Source organism: Papio anubis, chromosome 11 (assembly GCF_008728515.1).
Source record: "Papio anubis isolate 15944 chromosome 11, Panubis1.0, whole genome shotgun sequence".
Classification (NCBI taxonomy): Eukaryota; Metazoa; Chordata; class Mammalia; order Primates; family Cercopithecidae; genus Papio; species Papio anubis.
The window spans coordinates 16042161-16059625 of record NC_044986.1 but is presented as its reverse complement, the minus strand read 5'-3'; the positions used below and the strand labels follow the sequence as shown (position 1 = coordinate 16059625).

At 49.9% G+C, this 17465-nt stretch overlaps 1 protein-coding gene across 1 annotated transcript; it reads left to right on the top strand.

Moving 5' to 3' along the window:
* Positions 1-1827: 1827 nt before the first annotated feature.
* Positions 1828-16762, top strand: KCNK18 (potassium two pore domain channel subfamily K member 18). Its single transcript, XM_003904307.5, has 3 exons — positions 1828-3959; positions 7378-7506; positions 15713-16762. The coding sequence occupies exons 1-3, from the start codon at positions 3686-3688 to the stop codon at positions 16510-16512; spliced, it is 1203 nt and encodes a 400-aa protein (XP_003904356.2). The 5' UTR covers positions 1828-3685; the 3' UTR covers positions 16513-16762.
* The last annotated feature ends 703 nt before the right edge of the window (positions 16763-17465 follow it).

Below are 17465 nucleotides of genomic sequence, written 5' to 3'. Positions count from 1 at the left end.
ATAAGATGATTTTTAAATTTATAGGGAAAAGCCTTAAAAACAGTTAAAACAATCTTGAAAAGAGAATAAGGCAGGAGAAATCACTCTATCTGACATTAAGACCTACTACACAGCTACAGGAATTAGAAAGTGTGCTATTGGTGAAGGGCTATGTGCTATTGATGCATCGGTCAATGGAACAGAATAGAAAACCCAGAAACAGACCCACACAAATATGTTCAACAGATTTTCCAGAAAGGTGAGAAACAAATTCAATGCAGTGAAGATAACCTTGTCAACAAATGAAGCCCGAGCAATACAGGCATCCATAGGGTAAAAACGTGGGAGCAGGACGTGCCGGGAGACTGGTTTGCTCAAGGCTTGGAGATCTTGCCTTCTCTTTCTTCAGGGTGGTACAGGTGCAATGAAGCATTTGCCCCTTTCAGGAAAATTATACAACTACATGTCGTCTTCACTTTTTCCCATCTCCAGAACTCTAGGCTCTGCAGTGTTAGAATTCTTGGTCCCCAAAGGGGACACACTCATCTGGAAACCCAGCAAGGGGTGCATTGAATACACCTTATGACTGCTCCCTGGGCACTTTGAGATCCTTGTGTCCAGGAACCAGCAGGTAAGAAAATGGGTGGCCATCTTGTCAGGGGCTGATACGTTTTGACTGTGTTCCACCCAAATCTCCTCTTGCATTTTTAAGTCCCATAAACCCCATGTGTCATGGGAGGGACCAGATGGAGACAATTGAATCATGGGGTCGTTTCCCCCATCCTGTTCTCATGATAGTTTGTTCTTACAAGATCTGATGGTTTTATGGGGGCTTCCCCCTTCGCTGGGCACTCACTCATTCTCCTTCCTGCCACCCTGTGAAGAAGGACGTGTTTGCTTCCCCTTCCACCATGATTGTGAGTTTCCTGAGGCCTCCCCTGCCATGCTGAACTGTGAGTCAATTAAACCTCTTTCCTTTATAAATTACCCAGTCTTGGGTAGTATCCTTGCAGCAACATGAGGACGGACTAATACAGGGGCAATTGACCTGGTCAGCAGGAGGCAGGGCTGCTTTCACACAAGGAGGGCAGAGAATAATATAGGTGGAGCTCAGGTGACTCACTTGGGTACCTCTTGGTACTTCTTACCCAACTGTCTGTAAGTGGGCAAGCACAAGCAGTCCCAACCTGAAAAGGATGTGGTTACCAAGGGCTCAGACCCCCCCAGGGATGAGGATTAGGATCATTCCATCGGGTAAGCCATTGAGACCAGTAGAAGAGGTAGCAGAGGGCAAGGAAAAGTTAGAATGAATAGTGAAGGAAGGAGATGGTGAGTGTCAGTTGCAGCCTTGAGACTGGTGGCAGTAACACGGGCTGTTTGTTCTATGAACTTCCTTCTTCTAAGCTTGCCTGCAGGGGGTCAGTGCAACTTCATAATAGCCATCCAAACTTATTGATCTTGTGTTTATCATTCCTTCAATGTTTCAAATGCGAATCATTGCACTAGTCAACATGCCATCCCAGCTCACTGCTGGTGACAAGTTTAATAGTTGGCAGCCACCTTGCACCAAAGGCTACCTATATATCATCTCCTTACCACTTCAGTATTGAGGGACCCAGTCCTCAAACCCCATCTTAGCTTTTTTTTTTTTTTTGAGACAGTCTCACTCTGTTGTTCATGCTGGAGTGCAGTGGTGTGATCTCAGCTCATTTCAACCTCTGCCTCCCAGGTTCAAACAATTCTTGTGCCTCAGCCTCCCAACATAACTGGAATTACAGGTGTGCACCACCACACCTGATTTTTGCATTTTTAGTAGAGATGGGGTTTTGCCATGTTGGCCAGGCTGGTCTTGAACTCCCGGCCTCAAGCAATCGCTCCCCTCGGCCTCCCAAAGTGCTGGGATTACAGGTGCGAGCCACTGTGCCCGGCCCCCATCTTAGCTTTTTGAGCAGGCTTTCTCAGACCACTTCTGGTGCCAACTACTGTTGGATCCTCTGGGAAGCAGACACCAAGACAGAGTCACGATTGCAAAAGCTTTATTGGGAAGACTGGTAAAATGAAAATGAAGGAAGTAGATGGAACAGGGAAAGTCTCTGGATCATAACGCAGACTAACAAGGTCTCTGTAGACCAACGGGCCACTCTGGAACAAAGACTGCAGGTTGGAGGAGTCCTGTATTGGGCAGAAATGAATAGGCCCTTGGGTCCCCGCCTTGTTTAGTCAGTAGGCGCAGGCTTCTCCAAGAGGGCTTGAAACCAGTAGCAAACCCTCAGAGAACGAAAGGGGCTGTCACGAACCATGCTCTTCAGAGCTGCACAGCGAGTCCTTTCTGGAAGAGGGATCTAAACCTGCCTGCATCTCCACAGCTGCCATCTGAGGCACTTTTTCCCCCCACTGGTTGTCAAACAATCCTTTATTGAAGTATTTTCCTTCGTGCTTAACAAGCTGGGCATTCCGCTGTATCATTGTTGATGTCATGAGGGTGGTGACCATCAACATGGCAGCCCACAGACGGTGCATTACCCGGGATCTCTTTAATTGTTCCAGAGAGTTCCCTAACTAAATATCGGAGCTGCATCTGTCAGGCAATGTTGACATTCTCATGAAATGATATTTTCATTGTGCTTAATGTTTTTCTGTTTCTTTCTGTCTCTTGGCGGTTCCTTGAGGGCTTTGATGATCAGGGTGGAGGCAGAAGGTACTACCTCAACCTGTGCCTGTCTGTTCTGAATGGTCAGTTTCACTGTCATCCTCAGATCCTTCAAGTCACTGGTTGCCCTAACAATGTCATTACCAATGTGTTTTGGAGACAGACACAGGGGGTTGATCTTAGGGGCCAGCACAGACATGGCACCAACCTCATTCCCAGTGCACCTCAGACTTTAGTCTCGCTGGGGTCAAACTTAGGGTGCAGGGTGGAGGTCGCTGGTGTTGGATGAACCTGGATTCAGGACGACCAAAAAAAGTTGCACACTGGCCTACTCTGAACTGAAAACTGAAAGCTGGGGCACCTTTTCTCATGGCAGACAAAGGTATAGTTGAGGAAGTGCAAATGCACAAGCACAGGCCTCCCCCCTGCTTGCATCACATCTGCTAATGCCCAGCTGGCTGGAGCAACTGAGATGACCTACTCTAAAGCCAAGTTCAAGGAAGTACTCTGCCCACCGTGAGGCCATGGCAAGAGGGGGTATGCAGCAGGGCAGTGAAGCATGGGGACCAGTAATTAGATCCACACAGGATAAAGGTCCTTTGGAAACTACTGAGCTCTGGCCGCATTAGTTACTCTCGTTACTATTACTATTATTAGTTACTACTATTATCACCTGTCCAGGAGACCAGGTACCCTAAGCCAAGTGGTGTCACAGGCAGCTCTCAGGAAAGAATCACTTGACTAAATGCCAAAGATCAGGTTTGGGATCTGCAATTCAAAACTGCAGTTCGGGGATAGAAAAGATTAAACGAAGCACAAAACCACCACCACACTATCCTCCCAAAGCCCCTTCGAGGCAGCTCCAGGGCCGGCCCAGCGGATCAATAGCAATCTGGGGTGCTAGGGAGGGCGCCATCTGAGTAGTTCGGATGAACTGAACATGATGAGTTGCCGGCTGCTTCCTGAGTCCTTGGGGAAGCACACGCACCATCCACTTAGCGCTGGAGCCTGGCTGTTCTCCGGGCACTCCTACCCCATCTTCCTGGCGGGGCTTAGATGCTCCTGCCTCTTCCACCAGCAACTCTTGCCCTGCATGCTCCAGGGAGGATGGAGGCCTCCGGGCACCCCCAGGCCAGGAGATGCTGCCCAGAGGCCCTGGGAAAGCTCTTTCCCGGCCTCTGCTTCCTCTGCTTTCTGGTGACCTATGCCCTGGTGGGTGCTGTGCTCTTCTCTGCCATTGAGGATGGCCAGGTCCTGGTGGCAGCAGATGATGGAGAATTTGAGAAGTTCTTGGAGGAGCTCTGCAGAATCTTGAACTGCAGTGAAACAGGTAGGTGCCTCACCGGGACAGGGTGTGCCTTTTCTGCGTGGTGGCAGCAGTCCCCTGAGAGCAGAGGGCTGCCTTCCAGGAGGCTGGGTCTGGGAGCTGCCTGCCTGGATCCTCCTCATGCCTGGGCACTTTAGGCGAGTAACTGCTTTCTGAACCTCTGTTTTCTTCTTTGAAAAGTGGGGAGACTAACCACCTTTTGGGGTTGCTGCGAAGAATGCAGGAAAGGCCCTGAGCACCCAGGAGGTGCTCGGGAAAGACCAGCTCCCCTTCCTGTGTCTCAGCTCCCAGCCCCATCCAGACCAGCAGCCTCAGGGGAGGGTGGATTACTGGGAATTGGGTGGGGTGGGGTAGGGTGTGTGGGTGAGCAAATCTGGGCCTGGGGTTGGGGGGCTAAGCTGCTTCTCAGGACTGTGTCTGCCTGACCCAGGATTCAGTTTGCAGGGGTGAGAAGTTAGGGAACAACCCAAATTGGGTTTGAATCCCAGCAGGAGCACCAGCCCCCCACACCCCCACTTCCTGTTTTAAAGTCCTTTTCTGCTATCTGGCTCAGGTGAGTGGGGAGGTGCTGTGAGAAGACCTGGGGGAGGGGCGGGGGTCCTGGCTCTTGTCCCGGCTGCTCTCCCAGCTTGCTCTGCAATGTGGAGGCAAAGCTTTGTTCTCTTTGGGCCTCAGTCTGCGGGAGAGAAGGGGACCCCCAATCTCAGGCCTGGCGGTCACAGGGACCCTGTGAGAAGCAGAAGAGACAAGGAACATTCTGGCTCTTGGAAGACAGAAGGCACTTTATAGTGTCCTTATTGCATTTTCTTTGTATTTATCACTTGTTTCTACTCTGTGTTCCACAAAGGAAGCTTGTTATTATATTCAACAGAGCAAGATAAAACAAGGGAGAGTAGATAAATGAAAGACAAATGAAACCAGACTCAAAGTCAGCAGAAGAACAGGGTGCAGGGAGCTCCTCCCCTCCCACTCTGGTGTGGGGGCTCCTTCAACATCCCCGACCTTGCTCTGGGAACAGGTGTGGCTCCCAGGGACAAGAGGCTGGTCCAGGGAGGCAGAGTACCCTGTCTGTGGAGGGTCCCACTCCCTGCATCCTTGCCAGACGGGAGCCAGCCTGCTCAGTGAACCTGGGAAACTGCTATCAAAGGGACACTGTACCATCGCAGGGTCTAGACTACCAGCAAGTTCAAGGCTCTCCAAGCCAGCAACACATCAGAATCACCCAGGGAGACTGCCTAGAGTACACATTCCCAGGCTTTTCTCCAAACCCACTTAATCAGGATCTCCAGGGCTGGGTTGGGAGTCTTAAAGTTTCCAGGATAAGCACGGTGGCTCACTCCCATAATCCTAGCATTTTGGGAGGCCAAGGTGGGAGAATCAGGCCTGCACAACAAGGTGAGACCCTGTCTCTACAAAAAGTTTAAAAATTTAGCCAGATGAAGTGGCACACACTTGTAGTCCCAGCTACTGGGGAGGCTGAGGCAGGAGGATCGCTTGAGCCTGCGAGTTTGAGGCTACAGCGAGCTGTGATTGTGCCATTGCACTCCAGCCTGGATGACAGAGCCAGTCATGTCTCAAAAGTAAATAAGTAAAAATAAAGTTTATCGGGTGATTCCAATGCACAGCAGGGTATGGGAACGCAGAGCTGGTCCCACTCCATTTGGTACCGATTTTCACTGGAGATTAAAATGTTCCATAAGGGTTAGTTGCATGTAGACCCTGTGGCAAACACTTCACACGTTCTCTCACCTAATCCTCACAAGAAGCCTATATGTTGGGTAGAAGTTGTCCCTCTTTTACAGATTAGGAAATTGAGGCCTTGGGAGGTTAAGCAATTTGTCTAAGTTCACAAACTAGAAAAATGGACCCAGGGACTTAACCCCATGTATTTGGATTCCAGAGCCTGAACCTTTCATCACCATCTCAGGCTGTCTCTCTGATGGGGAAACTGAGGCTCAGAAAGCAGCCTCTTGTCCACAGTTACAGAACTTGTCAAGGTCAGAGCTGGGTCTGGAATTGAGGTGCGTAGACTCCCAGGCTGGTGCCAGTTAAAAGGAATAGTGACTTCCTGCTGCATGCCAGGCTCAGTGCCATTCTCTTCAGGCTGAACTAGTCTAGCAGGTGGCCTCTGGGGTCCCAAAGTCCACTGGCTGCCCAGGCCAATTGAGCCATTCAGGAACCTCTCTGGGAAACCAGGATTCCCAACCCTGCTATTAGCCCTGGAACCCATGTTTAGGAAGTCAAGTTTTCCCAGCTCTGGAGGAGACGCTCACAGGTAGCTGGTGCCCAAAGATCACAGTATGGTGGTATGATGATCAAACTCCATCAAGTTTTTATTTTTATTTTTCTAGACACAGACTTGCTCTGTCACCCAGGCTGGAGTGCAGTGGCGCTATCTCGGCTCACTGCAACCTCCACTCCCCAGGTTCAAGCGGTTCTCCTGCCTCAGCCTCCCAAGTAGCTGGGACCACAGGCGTGTGCCACTAAGCCTGGCTAATTTTTGCATTTTTAGTCGAGACAGGGTCTCACCATGTTGAAAGACTGGACTTGAACTCCTGACCTCAAATGATCCGCCCACCTTAGCCCTCCAAAGTGTTGGAATTACAGGCATGAGCCATCATGCCCGGCAAACTCCATCAAGTGTAATAACTTCCAGGAGTGGGAATGATTTGCATCTGTGTAACAGCTTGCTTTTCCTAAAAGCCTTTTGCTTTTAGTACTTGAGAACCCTGTGTGAGAGGCAGAGCAGAAGTTATCTTCCTTTGAAAGATGAAAGAGGCGGGGCGCGGTGGCTCACACCTGTAATCCCAGCACTTTGGGAGGCCGAGGCAGGTGGATCATGAGGTCAAGAGATTGAGACCTTCCTGGCCAACATGGTGAAATTCCGTCCCAACTAAAAATACAAAAATTAGCTGGGCAGGGGTGTGGTGGTGCACCCCTGTGGTCCCAGCTACTTGGGAGGCTGAGGCAGGAGAATTGCTTGAACCAGGGAGGCAGTGGTTGCAGCGAGCCGAGATCACACCACTGCACTCCAGCCTGGCAACAGAGCAAGACTCTTGTCTCAAAAAAAAAAAAAAAAAAAAAAAAAAAAGAAAGAAATGGAGGTTCAGAAAAGTAAAAGGCAAAGACTACACAGCAATGCCAGGGCTAAGCTCTGGCGGGACCCCCCATGGGCCTCTCTGTTAGGTGCTTTTCTCACAGGGCTAAGTGGCCTCCTTATCTCCATGGGGACCAAAGGCAGGACCCAGGCTGCAGAAATATTTTAAAGGAGGGCTTCAATCACCAAGCTTTGGTGTTGATACTGACCACAAGGCGAGGGGGCTGCTGGTCCTTGGGGAAGACTATCCCCCTTTCACCGGGGCGGGGCTTGTCTTTACCAGCAGAACCTTTCCCTCAAACTCTTGGTCGTGTCTTTCTCCAGTGGTGGAAGATAGGAAACAGGATCTCCAGGGGCATCTGCAGAAGGTGAAGCCTCAGTGGTTTAACAGGACCACAAACTGGTCCTTCCTGAGCTCGCTCTTTTTCTGCTGCACAGTGTTCAGCACCGTCGGTAAGTGCAAAGCCACAGTCCCCCTCACGGTGGCCCTGTGAAGGGTGGGCTTCTGGGTGGCAAAGGACACTGGAATTGGGGTGTGGAGATGGCCCTCCTCTCCCTCTCTTCTTCCCTCCCTTCCTCCCTTCCTCAAATCTATATTGCACACCTACAAATAGCAGCTGCACTGGCCGACACTTTTGCACTGAAGATGCACCAGGCCCTGTTATAAGACCTTTATGCTGATTAGCTCATCTAATCCTCACCATGAGGTGGGTGCTGTTATTGTTCCCATACTCCAGCAGGTCCGTCAATTTCAAAAAGTCACACAGTTCATGTGCGTTTGAACCCAGCCACTTGGGTCTAGACCCAGCACCCTGCTCCCTCTCTGTATGCATAACTTTCTATGCACCTGGCACATAGAAACTGGGAGGGAGATGCTTCCCCACCCTTATGGGCAAAATGTTGGTTTAGTGGCCCCTTTGAGGACATGACCATTGTGGCTGGAGGGCAGAGAATGGTCAGGAGAGTGGTGGGGGATGCTTCAGCAGAGCTAGGCCTCCTGGGCTGGGGGTGTGATGCCGCTGGGTCAGCAGTTAACTAAGGTCCCTCTGGTGATTAAGGGCTCACTCTGAGCTGGCTGGCCCAGCCCCAGCTTCCCTTCTGATGGGGCAGCAGTGGGGCCAGGTTGCAGGGGCCAAACCAGGCCTGGCAGGAGCCTCCCCTGCCTGGGCAGGGGTCACAGGAGGTGATGGAGCTGCCCTCAGCCACAGGGCCGGAGCCCTTGGGTCAGAGTCCCCACCAGGAGCACGGCCCATCACTCAGCCCCTGCCCCTCTCACAGCTGGCAAAAGGGACTGCGGGCCCTCTCCTCCTTCAAGAGAGCAAGTGCTCATCCCTAGGAGGGCCTGGCCCACAGGGGTTGCAGAGAATGGATGGGGCCCCTCATGCTGAAGGTCAGGGTGGAGCACAGTGGCCAGCCTGGGTCGAAGCTGTGTAATCTCCAGCAAGGGACGTCGCCCCTCTGAGCCTTTTACTGGGACCCGTAAGCACTTCTAGACCTGCCTCTCAGGGTTGGCTGATGGCTATGCATGTAAGTGGCAGCCAGGATGCCTTCAGCAGTGACGAACAGAAAACCCAACTCAGCTGGCTTAAACTGCAAGGAGAATGTCGCCTTCCAAGTCAGAAGTCCAGTGTGAGGACGGCTCTAGGCTGATACGCAGCTCATGTCCAGTGCCCATTTGCAGTCACGGCACTGGGCATCAGGTTTTCTCCATCCTTCTGCCCACTGAGCCACATGAGGCCACCAAGGTCCACATCCCATCCGAGCATCACTGTGTCTTATACAGAAAGGGGGGCTGCTGTCTCTCTGCATGGTTCATCAGCAGCGACAATGTCTTCCTGGCAGTCTCCCACTGGGCCTCCCATCCACCTCTATGCTGGTCCCAGGCAGGGGGATTGGAGCACCAGGATGACTAAGACTAATCGGATCTGCTCCTAAATCAGCTGGGGGAGCAGTGGGTCTGCAGGGAAGAAAGGATGGAATGGCTGCTGGGTGGGCAACTGGGCACCCAGCTTCAGAAGTAGCCCCCATGTGGTTTCTCCCGTTGGCCTGAATGCTCTTTTTTTTTTTGAGGTGGAGCCTTTTTCTGTCACCCAGACTGGAGTGCAGTGGCACAATCTCGGCTCACTGCAACCTCCACTTCCCTGGTTCAAGTGATTCTCATGTCTCAGCCCCCAAGTAGCTGGGATTACAGGTGTGCACCACCACACTCAGCTAATTTTAGTATTTTTTACTAGAGATGGGGTTTCACCATGTTGGTCAAGCTGGTCTCGAACTCCTGACCTCAGGTGATCTGCCGTCCTCGGCCCCCCAAAATGCTGAGGTGCTGTACAAAGGGGCTAGAAGCTATTAAGTTTACTTTATCTTTTTGTTTTCCTTAAGCTTTTTTTTGTTTTGAGACAGAGTCTTGCTCTGTCGCCCAGGCTGGAGTGCAATGGTGCCATCTCTGCTCACTACCACCTCAGGCTCCCAGGTTCAAGCAATTCTCTTGCCTCAGTCTCCCAAGTAGCTCGGATTACAGGCACCTGCCATCATGCCTGGAATTTTTTTTTTTTTTGAGACAGAGTTTTGCTCTTGTTGCCCAGGCTGGAGTGCGATGGCGCGATCTCTGCTCACTGCAATCTCTACCTCCCGAGTTCAAGCAATTTTGCTGTCTCAGTCTCCCGAGTAGCTGACTATGCCATGCACGGCTAATTTTTGTATTTTTAGTAGAGATGGGGTTTCATCATATCCATCAGTGTGGTCTTGAACTCCTGACATCAGGTGATCCGTCCGCCTCGGCCTTCCAAAGTGCTGGGATTACAGGCATGAGCCACCACACCAGGCCATGCCTGGCTAATTTTTGCATTTTTGTAGAAACAGGGTTTCACCATGTTGGCCAGGCTGGTCTTGAACTCCTGACCTCAGGTGATCCACCTGCCTCGGCCTCTCAAAGCACTGGGATTATAGGCGTGCTCCACCGTGCCCAGCCTCCTCAAGAATTTAGATTGGTCCAGGTGCCCTGGCTTATGCCTATAATCCCAGCACTTTGGGAGGATGAGGTGAGAGTTGGAGACCAGTCTGGGAAATACAATGAGACCTCGTCTCTACAAAAAATTAAAAAATCAGTTGGGAGTGGTGACGTGCACCTGTAGTCCCTGCTACTCAGGAGGCTGAGGTGGGAGCATCACTTGAGCCCTGGAGGTTGAGGCTGCAGTGAGCCATGATCATGCCACTGCATTCCAGCCTGGGAGGCAAGAGTTGGCCTGGATGGCAGAGTCTGTCTCTGGCAGAGTCTGTCTCAAACAAGCAAACAAACCCGAAAAAACCTTAGATGCATCTGAGGCAGGATTTCTCAACCTCAGCACTATCAGCCTCTTGCATGGGATAATTCTCTGTGGAGGAGGCTCCTGTGCAATGTAGGATGTTGAGCAGCATCTCTGGCCTCCACCCACCAGATGCAGTAGCACTTTCCCCACTGTCCCCACCCATTATGGCAGCCACAAGTCTCCAGGCATTGCCAAATTTCCCCTGGGGGACAAAATTGCCCCCGTTGAGAACTGATCTATTGCAATCGTTGTCAAAATGTGGTCCCTGAGTAACATCGATATCACTGGGAAACTTGTTAGAAATGCAAATTAATTCTCAGGAGCCATTCTAGACCTACTGAGCCAGACACCATGGTTGTGGGGCCCAGCAATCTGTAGTTTAGAAAGTCCTCCATGTGATTCTGATGTGTGCTAATGTTTGAGAAGCATGCCCTGGCTGCATGTCAGAGTCACCTGCAGAGCTTTTGCAAGCTCCCATGTGCGGACCCTGCCCTAGACCAAACAATTAGAATCCCTAGGGACCAGGCCCAGGCATCAGTATTTTCCAGGACCCTCCAGGTGATTCTAGTGGAAGTCTAGGCTGTGAGTCACTGATCTAATGGAAATGCATTAGCTTGGCTTAAATTCCAAGAAGGCCATGCTACTGCCCATTGTACAAGTCAATTAGGACATCATGCCGCCCAGAAATTACAACTGGAAGAGGATGTTGGGGAATGTTCCGCACTGTCCAAAATCAATAATGGTGTTTGAAAGTCCCTCTGGTAATACTGCTTCCTGCCCTGCATCTCTGGATCATCTGAAATGCACCTGGCCTTAATGCTAAGAACAGGATACCTGACAGGTGTGAGGTCAGTCAATCCCCAGTCATTCCCAACTGGGTCAGCCGTCTTGGATTAGAAAGGAAAGTGCATGGGCTATTAAGCACTTACAGGCTAAGTACAGTGAACTGACTGTATCAAAATATATGAATGCATTCTAAGAAATAATGAGTTCCATTATGCATTTCGGCATTCAGTAATTAGGATAGTTAATGCATTCCATTTGTAGGGGTTGTGTGCTCTCTGAGACCTGCTTCCTTGAAACATTTTCAGGAATGTGACATATTGCATATTTTGGATTACAAAAGTATCTCACCCAGAGGCAGCCAAAAAGGCTTTGTTTATAATCCTGTAAACCCACCTTCACCAACGACAGCAGTGGATTCCGGTGGATTCACAGTGCCTGCTCTGTGCTCAAATCCCAGCTCCTTTCAGACACTCCAATCCAAACCATCCTCCTGTCTTGAGATTTCTGCCAAAATTGTCTAGTCAGTCTCTACAGGTCTCTCCTCTCAGCTCCTGCCTTAGCCAAAGTCCCCTTCATCTCTCACCTGGGCAGGAACCATAGCCTCCCCACTTATCTTCCTGTGTCCATCTGAAGCCCTCCAGTTTACTGTCTGTGATGCAGTCAGGATGATCTTTTCAAGATGCAAACCAAGTCAGGAGTGGTGGCTCACTCCTGTAGTAAGCCCAGCACTTTGCAGGGCTGAGGTGGGCAGATCACTTGAGGTCAGGAGTTCAAGACCAGCCTGGCCAACATGGTGAAACCTTATCTCTACTAAAAATCCAAAAATTAGCCAGGCATGGTGGTACGCCTGTAGTCCCAGCTACTCGGGAGGTTGAGGCAGGAGAATTGCTTGAACCCAGGAGGTGGAGGTTGCAGTGAGCCAAGGTCACGCCTCTTCACTCCAGCCAGGGTAAAAGAGCAAGATCCCATCTTAAAAAAAAAAAGATGCAAACTTGATTTTGTTTCCTGTGGCTGCTGTAATAAATTTCCACAAACTCGGTGGCTTGAAGCAATAGAAATTTATTCTGTCAAGATCTGGAGGCCAGAAGTTTGAAATCAGTTTTACTGATTTCAAAAATCAAGGTTTTGGCAGAGCCATGCTCCCTCTGAGGCTCTAGGGGAGGACCCTTCCTTGGCAGCTTCTGGTGGCTGCCAGCATTCCCTGGCTTGTGGCCACATCACTCTGGTCTCTGCCTCTGAGGTCATATTACCTCCTCTTCTCTGTGTGTAAAATATCTTGCTCAGGCTCTCCCTTATCAGGACACTTGTAATGATACCTAGGGCCACACACACAATCCAGGATAACTTCCTCATCTCGAGATCCTTAATCATGTCTACAAAGACTCACTTTCCAAATACGGCAGCACTGACAGATTCCAGGAATTAAGACTTGGCTATATTTGGGGGCTGTCATTTTTCAGCCTTCCACACTGATCAAGGTGCTCCCCCATCTGCCATGGAAGCCGTTAGATGCTGCCTACCTCCCGGCCTCACCTTGCTCCCCTCCCCTACCTCCCTGTACACTGGCCACACTAGCCTTCTCTTGGTTCCTTAAACCTGGGTGACAGCTATACTCAGAGTGACATCTTGGTGAAAAATTAGAAAACCATATCCCTCGCTAGGCAGACACAGCCCAGTGCCGTGAGCCCTGAGCTCTGAGCTTGGTAAGTGCACAGAGGCTAGGTTTCAGCTCCCAGTCACCCCCTTGGTATATGTGCAGTACACAAGTTGCCCCACTGTCGCTCTATGGATAGCCCTTTGTCGAACCTGCCATAGGGTCTTTGCACAGGCTGCTTCCTCTCTCTTCACCTGGGTAGTTCTTGGCCCCCTGCCAACATCAGCTCAAAAATCCCCTCACAGGGAAAATCTTTCCTGGGCCCAAATCCAGGATGGATGCCTTGCGGTTGTTTTTTTTCTTTTGAGCCAGGGTCTTGCCCTGTCGCCCCAGCTGGAGTGCAGTAGCACAATCTCAGCTCACTGCAACCTCTGCCTCCTGGGTTCAAGTGATTCTCGTGCCTCAGCCTCCCAAGTAAGCTGGGATTACAGGTATGCACCATCACACTTGGCCAATTTTTGTATTTTTAGTAGACACAGGGTTTCACCATGTTGGCCAGGCTGGTCTTGAACTCCTGACCTCAAATGATCAGGAGCCTTGGCCCCCAAAGTGCTGGGATTACAGGCATGAGCCATCGCGCCCAGCCCAGGATAGGTGCCTTTGTTCTAATCACTCATGGTCTGCTTTTCCACTTCCTGTTATTGATCTCCATTTGTAATTCCATACCCATTAGTGTGATTTTTAAAATTAATGTCTGCCTCTCTTACCAAACCAGAGGCTCAGAGGGGTCATATCCCATATCCATTTTGCTCAGCGCTATGCCCCCAGTGCATGCAGTAAGCACTCAATAATGAATGAATGAATGAATGCATGCAAATACACAGTTAACTGACACTGCCATCGAATGGTACCTAGTGGAACCAGCCAGAGTGGCATGGAGTGCTCTGGGATGGATGCAAACTGATGAGACTGTTTCAGGGCCACAGCTCCCTCCCGTACTTGGGACTCTGGTGAGGGTGGGCAACCTGAATACCCACCTGCTCTTGGACGGCAGAGCCCGAGGCCAAAGTGTGCCACAGGGAGCTGCACTTCTGGAGGAAGTTGGGGCTTAGCCAGCTGAGGAGTTGCCTTCAGATTAATTTACATAATTGGGCTGGGTTTTTCTGTATTAATCATCCTTTATGACATCAAAATTAAACACAGGACATTAAATATAAAAGTTTTGTCCTCTGCTTGTTGAAGTCATTGATGCTTGCCTGCTCCAGCATATCTAGCCACCCGTGCTGTGGGGTTTGAGGTCTGTCTGTTCCTGCCCCTCTGTCGGTGCAAGGGGAGGGGAGGGGCTCCCGACGGGGATGGAGACCTCAGCTCATCCCTTCCTTTGTTTTGCTGCCGGGTTCTCTCTGATTGAATGGTCCTGCCCCTGGATGCTCCTGAGGGTGACAGCACTGATTGGGGACCTGAGAGTCCTGTGGATTTGACCCCAACTCCACTGTGTATCACGTGTATGCTCACGGGCAAGCTACTTCGTTTCTCTGTGCTTCAGTTTCCCCACCTGTGAATGGTGATAACAATACCTCCCTATGAAGGCTGACTGACGCCCAGCCCACAGGAAGTGCTCACTAGGCAGCTAAGGTCTGGAGGGTGAAGACACCAGTTATCAGTTGTGCACTGTGTGTCAAGCACGGGCCTCATGTAATCCTCCCAGCTAGTCAATATGCCAAGTAGACATTGTCATCCCCATCTTACAGATGAAACCTGAAAATGTGAGCAGTCAAGTAATTTTTTTTTTTGGGAGACAGAGTCTCGCTCTGTATTTTTTGTATTTTTTAGCAGAGATGGGGTTTCACCGTGTTAGCCAGGATGGTCTCGATCTCCTGACTTTGTGATCCACCCGTCTCGGCCTCCCAAAGTGCTGGAATTACAGACTTGAGCCACCGTGCCCCGCCGCAGTCAAGTAATATTATCATAAATAGTAGAGCTGGGATTCAAAGCAAGGTCAGTCAGAACCTAGATGCTGGGAGGCTAATTGCTTCATTAGGAACATGTTTGTCTAATCTGCTAGGCAACAAATAGCTCTGAGGGCAATTGTATTTTACTCATCTTCCATCTTTCTGTTTTTCCTAATACTATACACACTGCTGAGCACACCGTGGGGACACAATAAGTGCCTCTTACATAGAAACAAATAGCCCAGTCCTCTTATGGAGGACAGGAGTGGCTTTTTTTTTTTTTTAAGATGGAGTCTTGCTCTCATCCTCCAGGCTGGAGTGCAATGGCACAATCTCGGCTCATTGCAGCCTCCACCTCCTGGCTTCAAACGATTCTCCTGCCTCAACCTCCTGAGTAGATGGGACTACAGGCGCCCGCCACCATGCCTAATTTTTGTATTTTTAGTAGAGACGGGGTTTCACCATATTGGCCAGACTGGTCTCCAACTCCTGACCTCAGGTAATCTGCCCACCTTGGCCTCCCAAAGTGCTGGGATTACAGGCATGAACCAACACACCCGGCCAAGGGCGGCTTCTTAAAAGCCAGCACCTTCACAGAGAATAAAAGTGGCATTGGATATGATTACAAAGCCATCCATCCTCTCTCACTTGTATTCATCGTGTCCTTCCAGGTCAGCTGAGGCCTTCCTTCAGGGGGTGCTCAGAAATGGCCAGAGCAGAATCAAAGGCAATCTGTCCACCCCAAACCTGTGCTGGTCCCCTGCCAAGGACATTTCAAGTCAAAGACCTGGATATCAGTTGCTCCTCATCCTAAAGGGAAGCTGGGTTTCACTCCTTTCCCTCCCAGCAAAGCAGGCCTAATGCCAGACCAATGGCTGAATGCTTTGAGATGAGTATTTTCAAAAACATTGTGTAAAATGTCATGCCAAGGAGGGGAAATGGCAGAAGGTCTCTTTAAAGCTTTTTGTGGGGGGAAAAGGGAAGGGGCCAGATGCAAACTCTAAGTCCATCTTCTTTTTCAGGCTATGGCTACATCTACCCTGTCACCAGGCTTGGCAAGTACTTGTGCATGCTCTATGCTCTCTTTGGTATCCCCCTGATGTTCCTCGTTCTCACGGACACAGGTGACATCCTGGCAACCATCTTATCCACATCTTATAATCGGTTCCGAAAATTCCCTTTCTTTACCCGCCCCCTCTCCAAGTGGTGCCCCAAATCTCTCTTCAAGAAAAAACCAGAACCCAAGCCCGCAGATGAAGCTGTCCCTCAGATCATCATCGGTGCTGAAGAGCTTCCAGGCCCCAAACTTGGCAAATGTCCTTCACGCCCAAGCTGCAGCATGGAGCTGTTTGAGAGATCTCATGCGCGAGAGAAACAGAACACACTGCAACTTCCCCCACAAGCCATGGAGAGGAGTAACTCGTGTCCTGAACTGGTGTTGGGGAGACTCTCATACTCCATCATCAGCAACCTGGATGAAGTTGGACAGCAGGTGGAGAGGCTGGACATCCCTCTCCCTATCATTGCCCTTATTGTTTTTGCCTACATTTCCTGTGCAGCCGCCATCCTCCCCTTCTGGGAGACACAGTTGGATTTCGAGAATGCCTTCTATTTCTGCTTTGTCACGCTGACCACCATTGGGTTTGGGGATACTGTTTTAGAACACCCTAACTTCTTCCTGTTCTTCTCCATTTATATCATCATTGGAATGGAGATTGTGTTCATTGCTTTCAAGTTGGTGCAAAACAGGCTGATTGACATATACAAAAATGTTATGCTATTCTTTGCAAAAGGGAAGTTTTACCACCTTGTTAAAAAGTGAAGGGTTCATTATCTCTCAGATGACAGACACTGGCTGAGCTGGTTTTCTTGTGTTGTCTTTCAGGGTCATGTAGCCTGTCACCTGAGATCCTGAGTCTTGGAGGCAAATCCCTTATGAGAGCCGAGTTCACTCTTGAGGCCCTGCAGAAATTTGGCCGATGCCCTTTGTGTCAGGGCATTAGGAAAAAAACTATCACCATTCCCCAAAGTCCAATTAATGTATCTGTCCTCCTTTTTTAAATGCACCACCTCATGTAGATGAAGCAACCTTATGGATGCCACTGCTTTTCTTGAAATATGAGAAACAAAACACCTTTATTCTTGGAAGTTGTACTTTCAGTTAAATTAAAATCTTCCTGAGCTGTTCTTTGTTACCCAAAAAAGAACTAGTGTGAACATCCTCTTTTCTTGAATGACTGCATGAGTGCATGTAAGACCAGCCCAATCCCAGCCCCTGTAAAATACATAGATGTTGGGTGTCACCAAAATGGTAAAGTAGAAGCAATCTGGCTTCACTGCCCCCCATAGAAAACCAACAACAACGATCTAGTGCCAAGATGATAAACACCAATATCCCAGAACTCAAAACTGAGACTTTGACAAATCCTGGGGCCACAGAAAAGTGAAAAACTGTGAGCAGAAGGTAGTAAAATGGACTTCTCTGTAACATCCCTTCCCCAAACCGTAAGTCACCATGCAGAAAAGTTCCCTGGACATTTCTACACTGGAAAAAGTAAGATCAAGGCAGCCAGCCAACTTCATCATCTTGACTACCTACTCAGGAAAGTATTCCTGCCTCAACCCACAGGAAGAATCATGAATACCTGTAGGGTGAGGGACCCCTGAAAGCCTCTGGAGTCACATAAACAGTGGAGGTGGGGCTAGCAGCCTAGTGCGTGAAACTCTGGGGCTACTATTCATCTCAGACAAATAAGACCCTGAATCAGAGAGGTG